Raw genomic sequence first — 20,987 nt, 5'->3', positions numbered from 1 at the left:
AATTCTTGTTTTCAGACAAGGCTTTATGCAGTTTGATTGGCCTGAAACTTCTAAGCGGAGCTGGATATTATGAGATTTCCTCTGCTTCGAGCTTCCAAGTGCTGTGATTACAGAATGGGAAGCTGTTTCTTTCTTATTTTTATTTTTAATTTTATGTGTTTGAGTGTTATCCCTGTCCCTCCCTCCCTCCCTCCCTTCCTTATTATTCATGGAATTCTTGTTTTCAGACAAGGCTTTATGCAGTTTGATTGGCCTGAAACTTCTAAGCGGAGCTGGATATTATGAGATTTCCTCTGCTTCGAGCTTCCAAGTGCTGTGATTACAGAATGGGAAGCTGTTTCTTTCTTATTTTTATTTTTAATTTTATGTGTTTGAGTATTATCCCTGCATGTGTGTAAGTGCACCTGTGTTGTGCAGTGCCCACAGAGGAAAGAAGATGGCTCTGGATTCCCTGGAATTGGAGTTATGGTCAGTTGTTAGCTGCCATGTGGGTGCTGGGATTTGAACTCATGTCTTCTACAAGAACAGCCAGTGCTCTTAACCTCTGAGCCATCTCTCCAGTCCCAAGAAACTGTTTCTTTATAGATTTCCAGGAGACTGTGATTTGTTTCATTTTCTTTTCATTTTAGTTTTTGGTACTGAGTGTGGAACCCATAGCCACATCCAGCAGAGCAAACAATGACTGAAAAGCTCATGTGCTGCCCGTAGGCAAACATTTAAGAACATTCTTTTTCCTAACACTAGGGATCAGACTCAGTGTTAAATGGGCTCTGCCAATGAACCAGGACTCCAGCACTGCTTTTTTCTCTTGGGTTTGTTGTTGTTGTTTTGAACTTGAATTAATTATCATTAGTATTATTTGGTCTTTTTCAGACAGGGTCTTCCTGTAGCCCCAGCTGGCCTGGAACTTGCTATGTAGACCATGCTGGCCTCGAACTCACAGAACTCACAGAGATCTGCCTTCCTCCACCTCCCGAGTCCTGGGATTAAAGGCCGTGCCTCCACACCCGGCTATTATATTTCTTTTTTGTGTATGAGTGTTATGCCTGCATGTATGTAAGTTCACCCATGTCAGGCAATGACCTCGTCTCACTTTTGCTCTTGCCCATTTCCTTTCATTCTCTGGGTTGGGTGGGCAGGTGACTCTCCTGCCCTGGCCCTTCTCTGCACATTCCTCGGTAGGAGACTCCATCTTCACCCGGGTCGCTTGGCTTTCCTCCACCCTGTGCAGCTCCGGGACTTTTCTCTGCTCTCTGCAGCCCTCACCCTGGCAGCTGTTCTCCCTACGTCCCTGCTCTGACTTTTCAGTCAAGGTTTATTAAAAATGTTTGGGTCTTTGTTCAAGCTTTATCTACAGGTCACACTAACTAAAAATACCAGATTGGTGTAACTACCATTTTGGGGTGTTTACTAACCATATTAAAGGCCTATGCTAATCTGTTCAGAGGAACTGAAAGGGACAAGTTTTGGTTCCTTGTCCTCCAAGGTCAACCATGTTCCAGGAGACTATGGATCATCTCAAAATGCCTCCAAAGATTCCTAGAGAATCTCCTGACTGAACAGCCCACATGACAGCCTGAGCTGCTTCCAGAGACCAAATTAGGATATGTTGCCCAAGCTGCTACTGGTGACAAAATTAAGACTATGTCCCTGATCCATGCCACCATAGGACTCCCTTTTCCAATGGACCCTGAACTACCCTCTCCCTATGCTGACCCCTTCAGCTTGATGAAGATAAGAGAGAAATGACACCTCCCTTCCTTTCTTTCTATGTCTTAAGGGTAAGGAATGAAGGGAAATCAGCATGACAAATGATTGAGTAAACTGATCGCCTGCCCATCCTGCTTTCCACCCCAGGAGGGAGGTACAGGTACACCTAGTTCATAACACACAGCTTCTCACCTGTACTAGCTGATTCCCCTGCAGAAGACATTACCCCCTTGTGAAGACATCTGGTTCTTCTGTCAGAACTCCTCATCCCCACTCTCCAGTGTAATGATTCTGGCTGCTTTGTTCATGTCTCATGGTCATAATGGTCTATGAGAACCCAGTCTGTATGGTGTGTTTACACATTTGTTCCCCTTTGGTTCCCATGATCCTCTTTCACACACACCCCCCGCCCATCACACACCTAAGCACTATGACCTAGCAGGTGTGCTTTGGAAATATTTATGAAATTCACATTATATGATCTGGTACAGTTGTACAGAGGGATATGCAAGTAACGTCCAACCCAGAACCAAACATAGGATGCCATTATTGATGCTTACAAAACTAATCACAACATGTACATATCTTATTATCTCTTACAAAACTAATAACGTGCTTGTATCAGTAGGCAAGGCCCATTGCAAGTGCATCCATGGAATGTAGAACACAGTGAAGGCTTGATGCCAATCTTTGCACCCAAATTGCATATTAATAATTATAAACAGATGGTCAGAAATTGTATACAATGGGCAATCTCAAGAGATTACTGCCTAAAACCAGGTTAGTGAACACAGTGGTTATTGGAGGCTCGACATATTTTTGACACTCCAGTGGGGTGGAGAGACAGTATTTTTCTAGAACTTTTAGCCTGGTCTTGAACTTGAGATATTTCTGCCTTAGTCAGATGGCACGTATGGGATCCATCCTGATGGACTGCTTAGATATAACATATCATTAAACACATGTATTAGTGTCCAGTGGTTATTGGACTCCAGAATGTAATATTTCAAGTAAAAACATTCCCAGAACTTTGGAGAGAGCCGGACCTTATGCTTCAGTTTCAGGTTCATCAATACCTGCCTCAACCTAGAAGAGATATGGAAGAAATTATCTTCATCAAACTCATGCCAGGCACCTTGCTCAAAACTGGAAGGCAGGGGATACATCGTTTCGCTTAACAGGCTCAGCCTGTCTGTGTGGCACAGCAGATTCTCCAGTACAGACATGGACATATGGTTCCCATAGCAACTGAATGTGGTGAGATGGGAGCAGCCGTCTAGGGCAGGTAGGATGCAATTAATGTGGGAGTCATTCATCTTGCAAAGCTCTAAGTTCAGGGTCTCAAGAGTGCCTGCCACCTTCTCTAGCAGAGCTCGGAGGGGCTGCGGACTGAAGTCCGCCATGTCGATGTTGCTCAGAGTCAGATGCTTCAGCTGATCCGTGCTTGGACACTCAGAAAGATGCTTCAAGTCTGACTCGGTAAGTGGGCTGGACTTCAACCAGAGGGTCTGCAAGGGAGTGTGACTCCTGAGGAGGAAGCAGAGGGATTTCTGGTGAATGGCAGTTCTGATGGGAAATCAACTCAGGGTAGGACATAACTTGGTCCATGGTCATCCTACCTTCATGAATGTCACCCCCAAGGATGCTGCATGATGTAAGTTCATCACTCTACCTCCCTTTTTCTAGGCTGAGACCTGGCAGCATCACTGTGAGACTGCCTCAGTGTTGACCTCTAGAGTTCCTTCCCTTACTCTGAGAACCACAGTGCTGAGGAACCACAGACAGAAGTCCACCATAAATATCCAGGAAGGACTAGCATCCATCCCTATCCCTGAGAAACTCCCTCAGCACAGACCGTCATGTTCCCAGTCTTCACCCTGCCCCTCATCCTCAATCCATCACCAACTCATCTACTGCCTGGTCTTTTACACTTGGGAATTAGAGGCAGGCTGCTGTACATAGCTGCTGTGCAAGAGCTCACCTGGGAACCATGCAAGTTTGAGTCCTCCCCTCCCACAGTGCCCTCTTCTCTCCCTGTTCCCCTCCCTAGCATAGACAGGACTCCTAAGGGGGAAATGGCAAACTGCCCTCACCAGGTCTCATCTCAAAGCTGCATACCCCACCTGGGGGCCCTTTCCTGCTGTGCCCTCTGCTTTTACATGGGCAGTTGTGCATAGTGTATGGCCTGTCTTATCTCTGCACAGTGGAGCAGACCGTGCACTTCCCCGTGTCCCTCACTTTCCCATTGCCTACACCTGACCCACAGCAGACTCCAGCTAGATCTGCTGGAACCCAGGATGACTTAGCTCTTTTCCAGTGCAGCTCTCTCCCCACTCACCTGAGGATCTTGTGCAGCTGTCCTTTAAGGAAGAAGACTTCATCTATGTAAATCTCCCGCAGATTGTCCAGCTTCTGTAACTGAGCTGCATACACACGGGAGTACCACTTATTTCGCCAAAGTGATATATATCTGTATGTACTCATATACCTAAATGAAAACTTTTGAAGACTGGTCATCCTGCCCAGGTAGGGAGCAAATGTTTTCAGGGTGTTTCGATACCAAAAACTGTCCACCTCCAGCTCCTCGATGCTGTCAAGGCGCACGACACTCAGGAATTTCTCTATTTTGTATGTGGAATCTGACAAAATCTGCAGCCTCCTGCAGCACAGCTGGACAACCTGTTTCCTCATCTTTACCCAGTGCAAGAGGTAGGCTTGGAAATGGTTAAGCGGTCCACGTTCCTGGGGAATGCAAAGGTCTGCAAATATCTTCAAGGGCCTTGTTCCCATCCCAGAATCAGGGCTGTCTGATTGCACCTCACTGGGGAGCTCTGAGCAGGTGCGGGCTATGCGTCCACACCCCATCTTCCAGATGTTCTCATCCCCCTTCTGCAGATTGAGTACTTGCAGTTTCCACTCTCTGTGGGAAAAAACAAATTCGACTCGAATTATATGAAGGACCCCAACTCAGAAATGAGCTGGAATCCAGCTCTGGATGCCAGCTGCTCCCCATTTTCTGCTGTCTTACTTTACTTATTCACTTATAAAAAAAAGTCCCTTTATGGAGTCCACTTTGGTCCTGAACGCCAACTTCTCCTGCCTCCACCTCTAGAGAGTGCTGTGATTACAGACCTGGGTCAGCACACCCTGCTTTCTGTTGTCTTTTACTCTACTTCCTTCCCCTTGAAACCCACTCTTATCCTCCTTCTGATGAGTGGGAGGAGGCAGGGAAAGGCCCCTAAGGCTGTATCTTCCTCTATCCTCAGCAGTCTCCCATGTGTGGATGCACTGTCCTGGATGGTTTGGCGATAACCCAGACCTTCTAACCTCTTCACTAACACCATCCAAAAGCTTTAGTCCACCTTCTGTCCTCTCTATGATCTCAGCTCACCCTTCCTTGGACTCCTGGACCTGTTCTCCAGGCTCCCTGGCTCTCCCTTACCTGGGACGATCCTTCATGGCAAGCAGCATATCATGCCCATCTAGGATGGCTTGCAAGGTTTCCAGATGGGGTGTCTTCATCAGTGACCCCAAGGGCAGGGAAGGGAATGGCCAGGCCTGTACCATTGACCTCAACTCATGCCTGTGTCCCCCTTTGAAAGCCTCCACAAAGACTGGTAGGAAGAAGTCCATGGGCAGGTCCTGCAGGGAGGAGGGGTCCAAGGCCTCACTCCTCACCAGGCTCTGACTTGCCAGCTCCAGGAGTGTGGGTGGGGCCTGCAAACTCATGCTGAGACCTTTGCAGGGAACTTTTCCTGAGGGAGTACATAGAAAGACAGCCTTTCAGCCAGGGTGAGAAACTCCTTTTCACTCATCCAAGGACCCAATCATACCACAAGTCCCTGCTCTGTCAATAATGGAGACCTCAGTTTACCCTGCTGAACTCTGAAGTTGGCAGCTACAAAGAATAGCAGCCTCAAGAGGAGCCTCCTACGAACACCCACAGGGGCTCCAGGTCCCCACTGTCCCATCTGATTCCTGCCACTGCTCCTCCAAACCCCACTGGGAGTGGGCACCCAGGACCTGAGCGGAAAAGGACCTGGACTTGTCTCCATGCCCTCAAAGGAAGCAGCGGAAATGAGCTCCGCGCTCCCCACATTCCCTGTGCTGCTGAAATCCTGGTTGGGACAGTCCAAGCAGAATCTGAAAGGGACGCCACCGGTTTCCTTTTAACAACTTGAGTAGTAAGTGCTGGACGTGGTGGCACAAGACTTTAAACCCAGCTCTCCAGAAGCAGAGGCAGGTAGATTTCTGTGACTTTGAGACCAGCCTCATCTGCACAGTAAGGTTTTGGTTAATTTAGTCTACTGTATACAGAAAATAACAACCACAACGACTCAGGAGGTGTGTGGGTACACTTGCAATCCCAGCACTCAGAAGGTGGAGGCAGAAGGATCTAGATTTCACCTTCAGTCGAAGCACTGAAAAGCAAAAAACAAGAGGCAAGAAAACACAGCAGAGTTTGGAGGCTGCAATCCCAGCACAGGTGATGGAGAGGCAGGTAGATAGTGACTTTGATGCCAATGTAGACTCAGCAGTAAGACTGCCTCAGTAAGACTGCCTGGGAGAAGGAGGGTCCATCTCTTTAAGGGTGAATCTCTGGGTAGATTAACCAGGCTCTAGTGAACGCACACACACTGAAGTATATTTGGAGACACAAATTTGACTCAATTGGCCTTAAATGTGTATTTCATGCTGGGCGTGCTGGCAGACGCAGGCAGACCTCTTATCTGCATAGTGAATTTCAGACCAGCTGGGGCTATGGAGAGATCCTGTCTCAAAAAGACTAGAAAAATAAAAAATAATAAACAAAAAACAAATAAATTAAGTAATAATAATAAATATATATATATATATCATAGATTAAAAGAAAGTGGGTAGGGGTGGTAAGGGATATGCAGACAGGGATGCAGTTCAAAAATATATTGTGTGAGGCCAGGCATGATGGCACATGCCTTTAGTCTCAGTACTTGGGAAGCAGAGGTAGGTGGATCTCTATGAGTTCAGAGCCTGCCTGGTCTATTCAGTGAGTTACAGGCCAGCTGGGGCTACAGGGAGACCCTGTCTCAAAAAGACAAAAAAAAATTGTCTAAAATTGACAAAAAATCATCTAATAATCTTTTTCGAAAATGTAAAATGGTTGTTCTGTGGTTGACAACAATTGCTGTTCCTGCAGGGGACCTGGGCTCAGTTCCGGGGGCTTCCACGGTGGTAACTTAGCTCAGCTGCAGCTGCAGGGGATCCTGTGCACTTGTTTGGCTTCCTCGGGGATGGATGGTGTACATACAGAACATGTGCATCACACATGTGCATGCAAAACTCTGATACTCTTAAAATAAAATAAAATATATTTTTCAATCTAGAATAAAGCAGGGTTTGGCTAATCCTGGCTCTAATCCCAGCATGTTGGAGACTGAGGCAAGAGCAGTTTTGACATTGTCAAGGCAAGCCGAGTTCCACAGACTTTTCAAGCCAGGGTGAGCTACAGAGTGAGAATCTGCCTCAAAAAAACAAAATGGAGCAATGGAGTTGGGCATGATAACTTACATCTGTCATCCTGGCATTCAGGAGGCCGAGGAAGGGAACTCAGTCTCTTCATACCTGTTTGTGCTACACAAGTAGTTCAAACTCGGCTTGAGCAATTTATCAAGAATCTCTCTTCACTTAAAAGGGAAAGAGAAGGGAGCAGGTATAGCTTAGCTTTATGTGACTGAATAGAATGTGGTAGGCCCTAAATTCAACAATCAGTATTACAGAAATAAACAAAAGTAAGAAAATTTTAACTAGACATTTTTCCAGATTCTAGAAAGTGCTGCTCAGATGGAAACTCTGACTTAAGAGTCCATTCAGGATGAGACCCCATGGATGGCTGTTACACTTGAAGTGATCGCTTTCTCCTAGGATAAGAAATACCTAATAACTAGGACCCACCATTGAGGAACGCTGAAAAAAATGTTTCCTGGATGCCCAGGACACTGGATTGGGTCAAGAGGACCACCACACATGTAAATAAGTAGAAAATAAAAGCTGGGTATGGGAACTCACTGCCTTATCCCACCACTCAGGAGGTTGAAGCCAAGCTCAGCTACAGAGAGAGACTGTGCCCAACAGGTAAATTAAACCACAAACCAATCCAGCCAGCCAAACAAACCACACATCAATAATAAAAGTTTACAAAAAACGTTGAAGGTGGGCATTTCCATGAGTAGGTGTGACTTACCTGTCCCAGATGTGCCAGGCAGGGCGGGCGGGCTGGCTGGCTGGCTGGCTGGCTGGCTGGCTTGCAGGAGCTCTAGAAAGTGACTCTGCGTTCTCCTCCTAAGTTTCTCTTGGCCTTTCTACCCAGCGCTCCCCTTTTAACTCCCCTTTATACCACCAGCATCCAATCAGAAAGCAGGATCTGATATGATTCCTGAATCTCCGCCCACTTTATCATGATTGAGTTTCAGCTTTATCCCATTTGATGGAATTATGTAGGTTTCTGGAAAGGAAGACACAGTGACGGGGTGGATGTCAAGGCCGCACTCACAGGGCCTGTGCTTGAACATCACTCAGGAGTGACTGTCAGGGTCCTGAGTGCAGGGGGTGGCGGGGAATCTAGGATGCTGCCGACATTAGAAAAGACAGCAACTGGATGTGTCCTGGTAAAGGGACCTTAGACTATCAAATCAGGAATAGCCAAGCCAAAGACATCACGCCTTTAATCCCAGCACTTGGGAGGCAGTAGAAGTAGATTTGAGAGATCAAGGCCAGCTGGGGCTCCAGGGAGACCAAGAAAAATAACCTGAATAAAGCAGGGTGTGGTGGGTCAGAGGACAGGACGCAAATGTGAAGCCAGCCTGGTGAGCATGCTGGGTTCCAGGCTAAGCGGGGCTAGTTAGTTAAAACAAATATAGAACAAAAATTAAAAACATGAATACATTCTAGATCTGAAGGTATTGAGCAAGGTGTTAGGAAACAGAAGTTCCAGCTACAGGAAGCTGAGGCAGGAGGATGTCAATTTGCCAGGAATGAAGCAGCTTCCTGAGAAATGTAGAAACTTTGTCTCAAAATATAAAACCAAAAATGAAGGATTATCAAATGAAAGACAGGCTAACAATAAATCTTTATGGAGACAGTGGTCTAAGCTGTGCCTGTCGGTGCCTGCCTTTAATCCCAGCACCCACGAAAACAGAGGCAAGTTGATCTCTGAAATCAATACCACCCTGGTCAATATAGAAAGTTCCAGGCCAACTAGGCCTACAGTTGAGCCTGTCATGTCAAAATTTCTCTAACACTGTCCGCTCTCCCGACTGCCCTTTGCTTGTTGGTCTCATTCCCCACGTCAGAGACTGCACCATCCTCTTCCCAAACCCGTCCTTGGTTTTGTGGTATCCTGGTCGACTACACTATTTGTTACTAAAATTCCTTCTGTGAGGGACAAGTGACGTCTGACTCCTCCTAAGGCCTCACTTGGTCCATACAACAAGCCGAGGACTAATTTTGCCAAAATGCAATCTGGGAAACCAGTGATTTCAGTGGGCTCACTTACACAGAAATGGGCAAGGGTTTACATACAGGGGTGTGGGTACTCCTCTTCTAAAGCTGCATTTTAAAGTCTACATCCAGGCTTGGATTATGACTTCCTCATAACCACGAAAAATGGAAAAAGAACCTCCCTGAGACTTCCTCAGTTTCTATGACCTTAACCCTCTCCCTCTTGCAACTGAGGCCAACGGATTGGTTGGAAGGTGTTGCTGACTTCCCTGCCCCTGTTTTCTTGCTTAGAGTAAGTCAACAAGCTTAGCTGTGATGATCCTGGGCAGCAAGTGTAACCAAGCTTGAGATGATGGCTTCTGTCCGTGCTCTGCCTGGGAAAGGACAGTCCCCTGCAACACCCACCATTCAGGGTTGTCCTGCGCTATGTAGTCACTGTGAGGTCAGCCTGCGCTACACAAGAATGGTCTAAAGAACTATAAACAAAACAAATTAAGAATTTTTGTAAAATGTATTTAACAAAACTGTGCTGTAAAGTGTCAGAGATCCAGGCCTTCTGTGGAAAGAGGTCTAGGTCAAACTCAGATGCTGTCTCCCTTTCTGAACAGGATACGTACTCGGAATAGAGACCATAGCAGATGGAGCCCTATCATGGGAAAGTGGAAATGGCTTGGAAGACAGTCTTTCCAACCAAGCTCAGTTCTGGAGACTGGACTGGAGCAAGGTCATGGGGAACAGGAAGTTCAGAGACTCACAGATTAGCTCCAGGTTGACTTCTATCTCTTCTTAGAATGAGTATTTTTTCAATTTTGTTTCTAAAATTTTTATATGTGTATGTTTCTGGGTGTAAGTATGTGCATTTGAGTGCAGTAGCCCTCAGAGGCTACAAGAGGGTGTTGGGCCCCTGGAGCTGGAGTAAGTTGTGATGTGGGTAGTCTGATGTGGGTTCTGGAAATTGAACTTGAGTCCTCAGGTAGAGCAGGGAGTGCTCTTAACTACTGAGCCATCATCTTCCTAGGCCTACTGTTTTCATTTGGATCTTCAAGGCTCCCGGTTTAGTGAAATACTATACCAGGGATCACATGGGACCTAAACATTTTGCATATCTCCGTGAGGACCTCAGAGAAGAGCCCCCACCTCCAGGCAGAATGACAGGAAGAGGTGTGCATGACCAATGATGGCGCCTTGGATGGGTTAGAGCAACAGATCCCTCCCACCTGGTGACAGCAGGAGCCCTAGGCTGGGGCAGTGGCGCTGCCTTCGGAGGACACAGAGGCCACTGCCGATCACTGAGGATCTGATGCCCGTTGGACTTGCTGTAGGGGACACACTGCACAGAGGCTGTTACTTAAGCTCACGGTGCTGACCTTGATGCCCGTGTGCTTCCTTCTCCAGCTCAGCCTCCCAGGTACAATCTCCTGAGGAGAAAGTGCAGTCCCCGCCACCCCCGAAACTCCAATTTCTTCTTGGCTGCCGCTCCTCTGTATTTTTACCTGGTTTGTGAGTTTCATTTAATTTTCCTACTTTGCTTGATCTTTCACCCTTCCAGGAAATGAAACTACAAGCAATGAATCAGAAACTGAGAAGGCCGCAGGCTCATGAGGCCACTCAGATATCTCAGCTCTTGTCCCTCTTGAGCCCATCCTTGAGTCTTCAGTGTGCACTGTCCCTATGAAAGCTCACTAATGTTGCTAGAATTCTCTCCAGACAGTTTCATGTGTCCCTGGTTGCTCTGGAATTTGCTTATGATAGAGATGCATCTGGATCATCCTCAGCTGCCTACTGAGTTCTAGGCTGCCCTGAATGAGGCCTCAGTTACATGACACCATATATGATAAAAATAAACCAAAGTAAATAAAAGCTTCTTATAGCAAAGGACATAATCAACAGAGAGGAGGGAATCTGTGGAATGTGGGGATTTAGCTCAGAGGATAGGGTACTTGGACAAATGCATGGAGCCCAACCCTTGGGAGGTACAGGCAGGATGATCAGAAATTCAAGTCCATCCTTGGCTATACATGATTTGAGGCCAGGCTACATGTGACCCTGTCACAACCACCCCTCTCTGCACCCTTAGGGAAAAAAAAACCAGGATCTGAGATTCAAAAAGAATGGAAAATCATGGAGTTATAATATATGATACTGATTAAAACAACCTTCAAAGCCGGGCGTGGTGGCACATGCCTTTAATCCCAGCATTGGTGGGGGCGGGGGGGCAGAGGCAAGTGGATCTCTGTGAGTTTGAGACCAGCCTGGTCTACATAGGGGCTACAAGTCAGCTGGGGCTACAGGGAGACCCTGTCTCAAAAATTCAAAAAAGAAAAAGGTCCTTCAAATGTAGAATACTGAAATAATAATGAATTTCGAGCTCAAAACTAATAGATATCTGAACTAATAGATGTAATGCCCTTCAAGATGGGAAAGATTCTCCCGCTGTGTAGGGACTAGAAGAGCATGTTACCTGCGCCCTGTCTGTCTTCCTCTTTCTGCTGCCCTCCCTGTCTTGTCCAGATCAGCAGCACAGAATTATTCCAGCTACTTTCTTCATCCCTCAAGGTCACAGTCAATCTAGGACAGACCCCGCCGCAGGGTGTGCATTTACATGTACACGTTCCCCTTTAATCCCGTGATCCACAACCTTGTCTATGCTCCCACCCTGTAACACACATAAGCACTCTATTAGACCCAGCTGGTGTCCTTAGGAAACATTTATTATGCACTTCACGTCTTATGATCTGGTGTACAGTCCAGTGCTGCAGAGAGACCTGCAAGTAAAGCCCAGTGCAGACACCTCCAGATCATGAGTGATGGTGCCGTTATTGATGTTACAAACAGAAGAGGGCTGAATACAGCATGTATAGAGCTCATTCTCTCCTTTATTTCCCATTAGAACAGGGTTCTAGGATGGAATGAGGAAGTCTGAGGTTGTTTACATTCTTGCAATTCTGGTATTTGGCAGACTGAGGCAGAGGCTTGGTCAACTCAAGACCAGCCTGAGATGTAGAGAAAACCTCCCTGAATCACCACTTAAAATGAATAAATAAGAGATACACTAAGAGGCAAGGGAAAAATAGGTCAGGCCCCTTGTCTTGCATGCCAGTGTCACAGAACAAAGAGTGATAATAAGACAGACCTGCTACTGCAAGCCTGTAATCCCAGATATTCAGGAGGCTGAGGCAGAAGGATCTGAACTTGAAGGCTATCTTGAATAACTTGATGAGATCCAAATTAAATAGCAAGTGCTACTAGGATTACAGCTCAGTGGTAGGTCACTGGCTAGTTTGAGGGGTACCCTGGGCTACATGAAACCGAGTCTAAAGAAAGGAGGAATGTGAGGCCTCAGAGATGGCTCAGTGGGCAAGACCTGTTTGTAGTAAATCTGATGACCTGAGTTGGCTCATCAGAACCCACATGGTGTATGGAAATTAGTGAATGCTTGATCCATGGCACCCCAGATTGCATATGAATAGTTATAAACCGATGGTCCCTGATTGTATGCAGCATACAGCCACAAGACGTTTCTACCTAAAATCAAATTAGTGAGTCCTGGAGAACAGAATTCAGTGGCAATTCCATTTATTTCTGACCCTCCCTTGGAGGGAAGGGTGGAGAAAATATTTCTCTATACACTGTCAACTGACTTTGAACTTGAGCTATTTCTTCTGAGTCAGATGGCAGATAAGGGACCCATCCTAACGGACTCTTAAGCATTGACAGATGAGTAAATTCATATACTAGTTTCCATTGGCCATCCGAATCCAGAATATAATATTGCAAGTAAAAACCACTCCAGAACTTTGGAGAGAGCCGGACCTTATGTTTTAGCCCTAGGTCCGTCACTACCTGTCTCAACTTAGAAGAGACATTAAGAAATTTCTCTTCATCAAACACATTCCAGTCTCCTTCCTCAAAACTGGAAGGCACAGGATACAACACTTGGCTTAACTGACTGAGCCTGGCAGTGTGGCACATCAGGTTCTCCAGCACAGACATGGACATGTGGTTCCCAGAGCAATTGAGCTTGGTGAGGCGGGAGCAGCTGTCCAGGACAGGTAGGATGCAATTAATGTGGGAGTCATTCATCTTGCAAAGCTCTAAGTTCAGGGTCTCAAGAGTGCCTGCCACCTTCTCTAGCAGAGCTCGGAGGGGCTGCGGACTGAAGTCTGCCATGTCGATGTTGCTCAGAGTCAGATGCTTCAGCTGATCCGTGCTTGGACACTCAGAAAGATGCTTCAAGTCTGACTCGGTAAGTGGGCTAGACTTCAAGCAGAGGGTCTGCAAGGGAGTGTGACTCCTGGTGAGAGACCAGAGGGATTTCTGGTGAATGGCAGTAATGATGGAGCACACTGGGAAACCACCTCAGGGTAGGCCATATCCTTGTAACCCAAGCTCATCCTGTCCCCATGAAGATCACTACCCAGGATGCTGCATGATGGAGACTATTCACTCTAGTTACATTATTCTAGGCTGAGACCTGTCAACATCACTGTGAGACTGACTCAGTCTCCAGCTCTAGAGCTCCTTTTCTTACTGTCAGAAAACCACAGTGCTGCACAGAGGTCCACTGGAGATACCAGGAAGGACTATCGTGCAGTCCTGTCCCTGAGAAGCTCCCTCAGCACAGACCCTATCTTGTTCCCAGTCTTTGCCCCAGCCCCTTAACTTCAACCTAATAGTCAGCAGTTGCCATCAACTCAGCCATTGCCTGGCCTCACAATACTCTTTTACACATGGAAAATCCAAGGAAGGCTGCTTTCTCCACACCTGATGAATAAGAGCTCACCTGGGAAACCATGTAAGTCTGAGACCACTGCTCCCTCAGTGCCCTCTTCTCTTCCTGCTGCTTCCCTAGCTTAGACAGCGTTCCTAAGGGGGAAATGACCAACTGCCCTCACTAGGTCTCATCTCAAAGCAGCAAACCCCACCTGGTGGTCCTTTCCAGCTGTGCCCTCTGCTTTTACATGGGTGGTTGTTTGTGACCTGCCTTAAGACCGCACAGTGGTGCAAGGCTGCATACAATTTCCAGTGTCTCACTCACTGTCCCATGGCCTGCACCTGACCCTCCGCAGACTCCCCTCTAGATCTAGTCTGCCCAGTGATGCCTTAGTTCTCTGCATGGCCAGCACCCCATCCACTCTCACCTGAGGATCTTGTGCAGTTTTCCTTTAAGAAAGAAGGCATCATTTATGCAGATCTCCCTCAGATTATCCAGCTTTTGTAAATGGGCAGCATATATACAGGAATACCACTTTTTTTGCCTCATGGAAATGTATGTTTCTGGATTCGTACATTTAAAGGAAAACTTCTCAAGGTTTCTCATCCTGCCCATGTAAGGAACAAATATTTTCACGGTGTCCTGATGAAAAAAACTGTCCACGTCCAACTCCTTGATGCTGTCCAGGCATACAACATGCAGAAACTTCTGTACTTTGTACATGGAATCAGATAAAATCTGCAGCCTCCTGCAACACAGTTCAACGACCTGTTTCCTCATCCTCACCCAGTGCAAGAGGTGGGCTTGAAAGCCATGAAGAGGTCCATTTTCATATGTGATGCAAAGATCCGTGAATATCCTCAAAGGCTTTGTTCCCAACTCAGAACCAGGGATGCCTGTTTGCACCTCACTGGGGAGCTCTGAGCAGGCGCGGGCTATGCGTCCACACCCCATCTTCCACACGTTCTCATCCCCCTTCTGCAGACTGAGCACGTGCAGTTTCCACTCTCTGTGGGAAAAACAAATGCAACTCAGGTTATACGAAGGACCCCAACTCCGAAGTGAGCTGGATTCCAGCTTCTGGATGCCAGCTGCTCCCCATTTTCTGCTCCTTGTGTATTCAATTATTTTTAAAAATTCTCTTGAGAAAAGATTTCTTTATGTAGTCCTGTTCAGTCATGAATTCCAGATTCTCTGGCCTCTACCTCCAGAGCCCTGTGATTACAGACCTGGGTCAGCACACCCTGCTTTCTGTGTGACTTTTTCTTACCCCCTTCCCCTTTGAAACCCAGTTTGGTCATCCTTCTGATGACTGTGGGAGGAGGCAGGGAAAGTCTCCTCAAACTCTGTCTTCATCTATCTTTTGAGGTTTCCCATGCTTGGATGCACTTTCCCTGATGGCTCAGCAACAAACCAGCGAACCAGGCCTTCTAGCCTCATCACCGGCACCATCCAAAGTCTTAGTTCTACCTTTTCTTCTCTAGATGATCTAGGCTCTCCCTTCCCTGGACTCCTGGGCCTGCCCTCTAGGCTCCCTGGGTCTCCCTTACCTGGGACGATCCTTCATGGCAAGCAGCATATCAAGCCCATCTAGGATGGCTTGCAAGGTTTCCAGATGGGGTGTCTTCATCAGTGACCCCAAGGGCAGTGTAAGGAATGGCCAGGCCTGTACCATTGACCTCAGCACATCCATGTGTCCCCCTTTGAATGCCTCCAGGAAAATTGGTAAGAAGAAATCCATGGGCAGGTCCTGCAGGGAGGAGTGTTCCAAGGCCTCATCCCTTACCAGGCTCCTACTTGCCAGCTCCAAGAGTGTGGGTGGGGCCTGCAAACTCATGCTGAGGACTTTGCAGAGAACTTTTCCTGAAGGGGCACATAGAAAGACAGCTTTTCAGTCAGGGTGAGAAATACCTTTTCAATTTTTACTCATCCAAGTACCCACTCATGCCCCAAATCACTGCTTTGGCAATGATGGAGGCCTCAGTTTACCTTGCTGCAGTGTGACCAAAAGTCAAAATTCTAGACTAAAAGCAGCAAAAGGATCAATCACCCACACAAAGTCAGGTCACCACTGTCTCATCTGATTCCTGCGACTGCTCCTCCAAATCCTACTGGATAGATTAACCAGGACCCATTTAATGGATACACACTGGTGTGCATTTAGGGGCACATATAGACCTGGAAAATATATTTGATACAGTAAATGAAATTGGGTGGAGGGCTGTAAGGGCTTTTTGAATATAGGAGAGTGCTTCAAAATATAATGTCTGAAATTCACAGAAATTCAATTTAAAAAAAAAAACCTTTTTTAAAAATATAAAATGAAGGGGCTAGAGATAGCTCAGAGGTTAAAAAGCACTGGCTCTTCTTGCAGAAGACCAGATTTCAAATCCCAGCACCCACATGGTAGCTAACAACAATCCATAACTCCTGTTCCAGGGGATCCCATGCCTTCTTCTGTCTTCCTCAAGAACTACATGGCACAAGTGCACTTACATACATGCAGAAAACACACTCATACATATAAAATAAAATTGAATTAATTAAAATTTGAAAAATAAGGCAATGGCTCGGCAGTCAAGAACAATGGCTGCTCTAGCAGAGGACTGGACTTAGTTCTAACCTCTAACATGGTGGTAACAGTAGACTGTAGCTGTGTTCCAGAGGATTCTGGAGGCAAGGCATGTACATGGCATGCACATGAACTTACACACATGCAGGCAAAACTCTGATTCACATAAAATAAAATATCCATTCTAAACCAAATCGTGGTTTGGCTGATCCTGCCTGTAATCCCAGCATATGTAGGACGCTCAGGCAAGAGGCATGGTCAAGGCCAGCCAAAGTCTGTGGGGGCCTCCAAGGCAGTGAGAGCTAGAGTGAGACTGTCTCAGAAAGCCAAAGAACTGAATAAAATAAAGCTGGGAACGGTACCACACATCTATAATCCTACCAACTCGGCAGCCTGAGGAAGGGGGCCTAATTATACCTGTTTATGCCTGTTTGGGTTGCACAAGGAGATCAAACATGGCCTGAGCAATTTACTAAGAATCTCTTTTCATACAAAAAAAAAGAGATAAGTATTGTTACATCTCAGTTGTATGTAACTGAGTAGAATGTGTTAGACCCTAAATTCAATCTCCAGAACTCAGGAAACAAACAAAAGCAAGAAAAAAAAAATTTTTTTTTGGTCTTTTTGAGATAGGGTCTTCCTGTCACGCCAGCTGGCCTGGAACTCACTCTGTAGACCAGGCTGGCCTTGAACTCACAGAGATCTGCCTGCCTTTGCCTCCTGAGTGCTGAACAGAAGGAAAACGTAATCAGCCATTGTTAAGGGCAACGTTTTCCCACAGAATCTAGAAAGTGCTGTGCTGCATACAGGTGGAACTGGCTCCCTGACAAAGGGTTGCCTTGCCTGTCAGAGACACTGGATTGAGTCCAAATGACCACAAAATAAATAAACAAGTAGAAAATAAAGCTGAGTAACTCATTGCCTCAATCCCACCACTCAGAGTGCTGAGGGAGGGAAATCCCATGGGTGAGACTGGGCTACAGAGAGCAAATGTGTCAAAAATCAAAGGAAAGAAACCAACCAACACATCCGGCCAAGCAAAGCACACATGCACACATCAATAATACAACTTCATTAAAAAAAAAACAACAAAAAAAAACAGTACACTGGGGTGCTATATATTGAACAGAAATGGCTGTTCAAGCTGACAATAACCTTGAATTTCTGATCTTCCTGCCTCTGCCTCCTGAGTGCTGGGATTATAGGTACGATTCCCAATAACTGTTGTTGCACTGTAAATTTAACCCAGGGATTCATACATACTAGCAAACATTAGGTCGAACTGAGCTATATCCCAAACGTACCAGATTTGTTTTTGTTTTTTCCTTAAACATTAGACATTCAACCCTCATCTATTTCTTCAGGCCCTTTGGCTACTGAACCAGACTCTCTGTGTAGCTGAGACTGGCCTCCACTCTCTGTCCTGCCTCAACTGATGCACGGATTGTAAATGTGCACCACTGTGAAGCCCCATCTCTGTTGTTAAGCTCTGACTAAAAAAGGCTTAAAGCCGGGTGTGGTGGTGCAGGCCTGAAATCCCACAACTTCCAAGGTGAAGGTGACCAGATCAGGAGTCCAACACCAACCTTAGACACCCCTCAAGTGTGAGGCTGCTCTGTGGTTCATGAGACCTTGTCTCTAAAAGCAAACCAAACAGTGTTAGGACTCAAAGCACAAGTGAAGGCTGAAGGATACATTTGGAGTCAAAGTAACAGTGTGGATCTGACTCTGAAGAGGGATCCTGGGCCCCACGTCACCACTGGGCCTGGTGAGGGTGGGTGGGAGTTTTAGTATGGAACCGAGTAACATACCAGATCCAGATGTGGCAGGCGGGGCCGCTGACTCCCAGGAGATCCAGGTAGTGACCAGGCTCCAGGCTCTCTCCTTTCTCCTCCTAAGCTTCTCCTTTCTCAGTCCTCTTTTATACCGCCAGCGTCCAATCAGAAAGCAGGGTCTGTTAAGATTCCTGAACCTCCGCCCACCTTTAATGGGTTTCAGCTTTACACCATTTGATGGAATTATGTAGGTCTTTAGAAGGGAAGATGCAGTGACAGTGTGAACCTCAAGGCCTCACTCAACCAGGGCCTGGGCTTGAGCTAGACTCAGGTGACTGCCAAGCAGTGATATGGGCGGAGGAAGATCTAAGATGCTATCAACATCAGAAGAGACAGCAACTGGATGTGTCCAGGTAAAATGACCTTAGGCACATCAAACAGGAACAACCAGGCTTGATGGAACACACCTTTAATCCCACCACTGGGCAGGCAGAGGCAGGCGGAAGTCTGGGAGATCAAGGCCAGCCTAATCTACACAGTGCATTCCAGATCAGCTGGGGCTGCAGGGAGATCCGGTCTCAAAAAGATAAAAAAATAAAATAAAGTTTGTAAATTAACCCAGAATCCACCTTTGCTTTGATACTTGAAAACTACTTTGAGAGCAAACAGACCACTGGGCTGCCTCTCAGGGAGCAGAGAAACAGCAGCCGATGGAAGTCAGGCATCTTTTACAGTCATTTAGGGGCTTGGATAACTTTCCATTACGTAGGCTGGGCAGTTTAGCTCAGGACTGGTTGGTCTCCTGATAAGCAGAAGGATTTTCCTGGGGCTAAGCTGGGCCAGAAATTTTAGAGTATTGAGATCTTCCCGCCAATTTAAGAGTCTGCCAGGAACCTAACACTGTTCCTTCATGTGAACCTTTCCTGTGTCACTTTTTTTTCTCCCTCACATGGAGCAGCATCTGAAACCTCATGTCCTTTGGGAAATCCCTGCTGCCACCCCAGTTGCTCCTGTGCCCACAGCCACGCTGAGGTCATCTTGGTTCCTGGTTATTTCCTTTCTTACTTGCCAAGTCCTGACATTATAATTTTGAGATCAATATAGAAGTGTGTAAGAATATTCATTCTGCGTGATAAGGTTCCTCACATGGTTCAATTCATGAACTAAGTTTCTTAGAACCTAGCTCACCCAGGGCCTGAGGCATGTTGACCTGGGCGTGCCTCATTCCACTGACATTTTTTCTGTTTTCCCCTGCGTTTGCTATTCTTGTAGACAACACAAGTATACTTCCCAGGACCCACACTTATTGACACAAGCTGTGTAGCCAGGATGGTGTGAGTTTATCAATATCCAGACTCATTCTCCAAAACAGTATGATACAGATGAACACACCTGTACCTGCTTCTAACGTTTCAAAAATAACAGCAATGGTGCTATTTTCTAGATTGGCCTCAGTGTTTCCCAGGAAACGTGTGTTGGTTGAAATCGTAATGTGGTTAGTTTGAGCATGTGATATTTCCTTACCTTTCACGAGGGAAGGTCACTTCTTTTCCTACAAAGGATGAGGTTCAGGGTTCAGTGGAATGGGATGGAGAGAAGCCGTAATTGGAATTGCATGGAACAGTGGGAACATGTGCTTACATGGGTGCTTGTGAGAGGCTTCTAGGCTGCCAGTGAGGTGAGTCATGGCTATGTGGAGACCACCAGAACTTGGAATGTGGTAAACTGAGGTCCCCACCATTTGCTGCAGTAACTCTGGTCATAATTTGGTTTCTGTGATGGAGGTGATGAAGGGCTTCCTAAAAATTTTAATAAAATATGTTCATTCTGAGTAATTCCCCAGGATCCTTCTGACTGAAGATCCATCAGGAGGAGCTACAAGGCCCCACACATATTCCTGAACCTGGCAATGCAGAGCCTTCTGAGGGATGAGGCCTCATCAATCCCTGCTGGGGACCTGCCCATGGAGTTCTTCCCTCCACCATTCATGGACACTTTCACTGGCAAACTTACAAATATTCTGAAGGCACTGGTGGTAGCCTGGCCCTTCCCCTGCCTCCCTGTGGGGGCCCTGATGAAGAGCCCCCACATGCAGACCTTGCAGGCTATGCTAGATGGACTAGATATGCTGGTTGCACAGAAGGTTGACCTCAGGTAAAATGAGTGACAGACAAGTGGGGCACAGGGAAGAGACACTTGGGTCAAAGAAAGTGAGGTCAAAGGTGGGTCAGAGGCTACTAGTGGCATCATCGAGGAGAACTGCAGAAGTCTCCCTGTTGAGCTCTAATAGGAAAGGACAGTGGGGTGTGGAAACCACTGGGAACAGAGCCACAGTGGACAATCCTCTCCCTTCTCTCTCACCAGATACTAGATGTGGGACCAGGCAGAATTCAAGAGCAACTGTATGGAGAGAAGCAAGACACAGAGTTAAAGATGCAGCTCAGGCAGCAGCAGGTCCTTGCCCAGCATGTACGATGCCCAGCATTTGATCCTCAGCTCAGCATGAAACATAAGCTTTTAACAAGACAGACAACAGCAAAGGCACAGCCGACATTAGCGATGAGGAACCAAAGAAGACTGTGTGCGGTCTTGATCTGTCTTCTGAGACCGCTGACTCTTTTACCCACAGGAGGTGCAAGCTGCAAGTGCTTGGGTTTGGAATGTGCACCGTAACTTCTGGAACATGTGGACTAGAAATGAGGATGGTGGCTGCTCCTCAGAGACCGTGAGAAAGAAACAA

General features: G+C 46.7%; 2 protein-coding genes across 2 annotated transcripts in view; both read right to left on the bottom strand.

Annotated features, from left to right (window-relative positions):
- LOC103733849 (PRAME family member 20-like) overlaps positions 1–5,439 on the bottom strand; it is a 10,829-nt gene extending 5,390 nt beyond the window's left edge. Inside the window, exons 1-3 of the mRNA XM_017798065.1 lie at positions 5,153–5,439; positions 4,049–4,630; positions 2,757–3,237 (exon numbers count right to left, since the gene is read on the bottom strand). Coding sequence (XP_017653554.1) covers positions 2,757–3,237; positions 4,049–4,630; positions 5,153–5,439 — 1,350 coding nt within the window. The remainder of the gene's footprint in view (positions 1–2,756; positions 3,238–4,048; positions 4,631–5,152) is intronic.
- A 680-nt stretch (positions 5,440–6,119) lies between these two features.
- Positions 6,120–19,451, bottom strand: LOC108490842 (PRAME family member 20-like). The gene is made up of 5 exons (XM_017798064.2): positions 19,436–19,451; positions 15,451–15,763; positions 14,328–14,909; positions 13,030–13,480; positions 6,120–6,131 (listed from the first exon to the last, which is right to left on the bottom strand). The coding sequence occupies exons 1-5, from the start codon at positions 19,449–19,451 to the stop codon at positions 6,120–6,122; spliced, it is 1,374 nt and encodes a 457-aa protein (XP_017653553.2).
- Between the last annotated feature and the right edge of the window lie 1,536 nt (positions 19,452–20,987).

The sequence above is a fragment of the Nannospalax galili genome, unplaced genomic scaffold, assembly GCF_000622305.1.
Source record: "Nannospalax galili isolate Female #2095 unplaced genomic scaffold, S.galili_v1.0 scaffold1156, whole genome shotgun sequence".
In the NCBI taxonomy this organism is placed as follows: Eukaryota; Metazoa; Chordata; class Mammalia; order Rodentia; family Spalacidae; genus Nannospalax; species Nannospalax galili.
The sequence above is the reverse complement of the archived record's forward strand: the minus strand, read 5'-3'. Positions and strand labels throughout refer to the sequence as shown.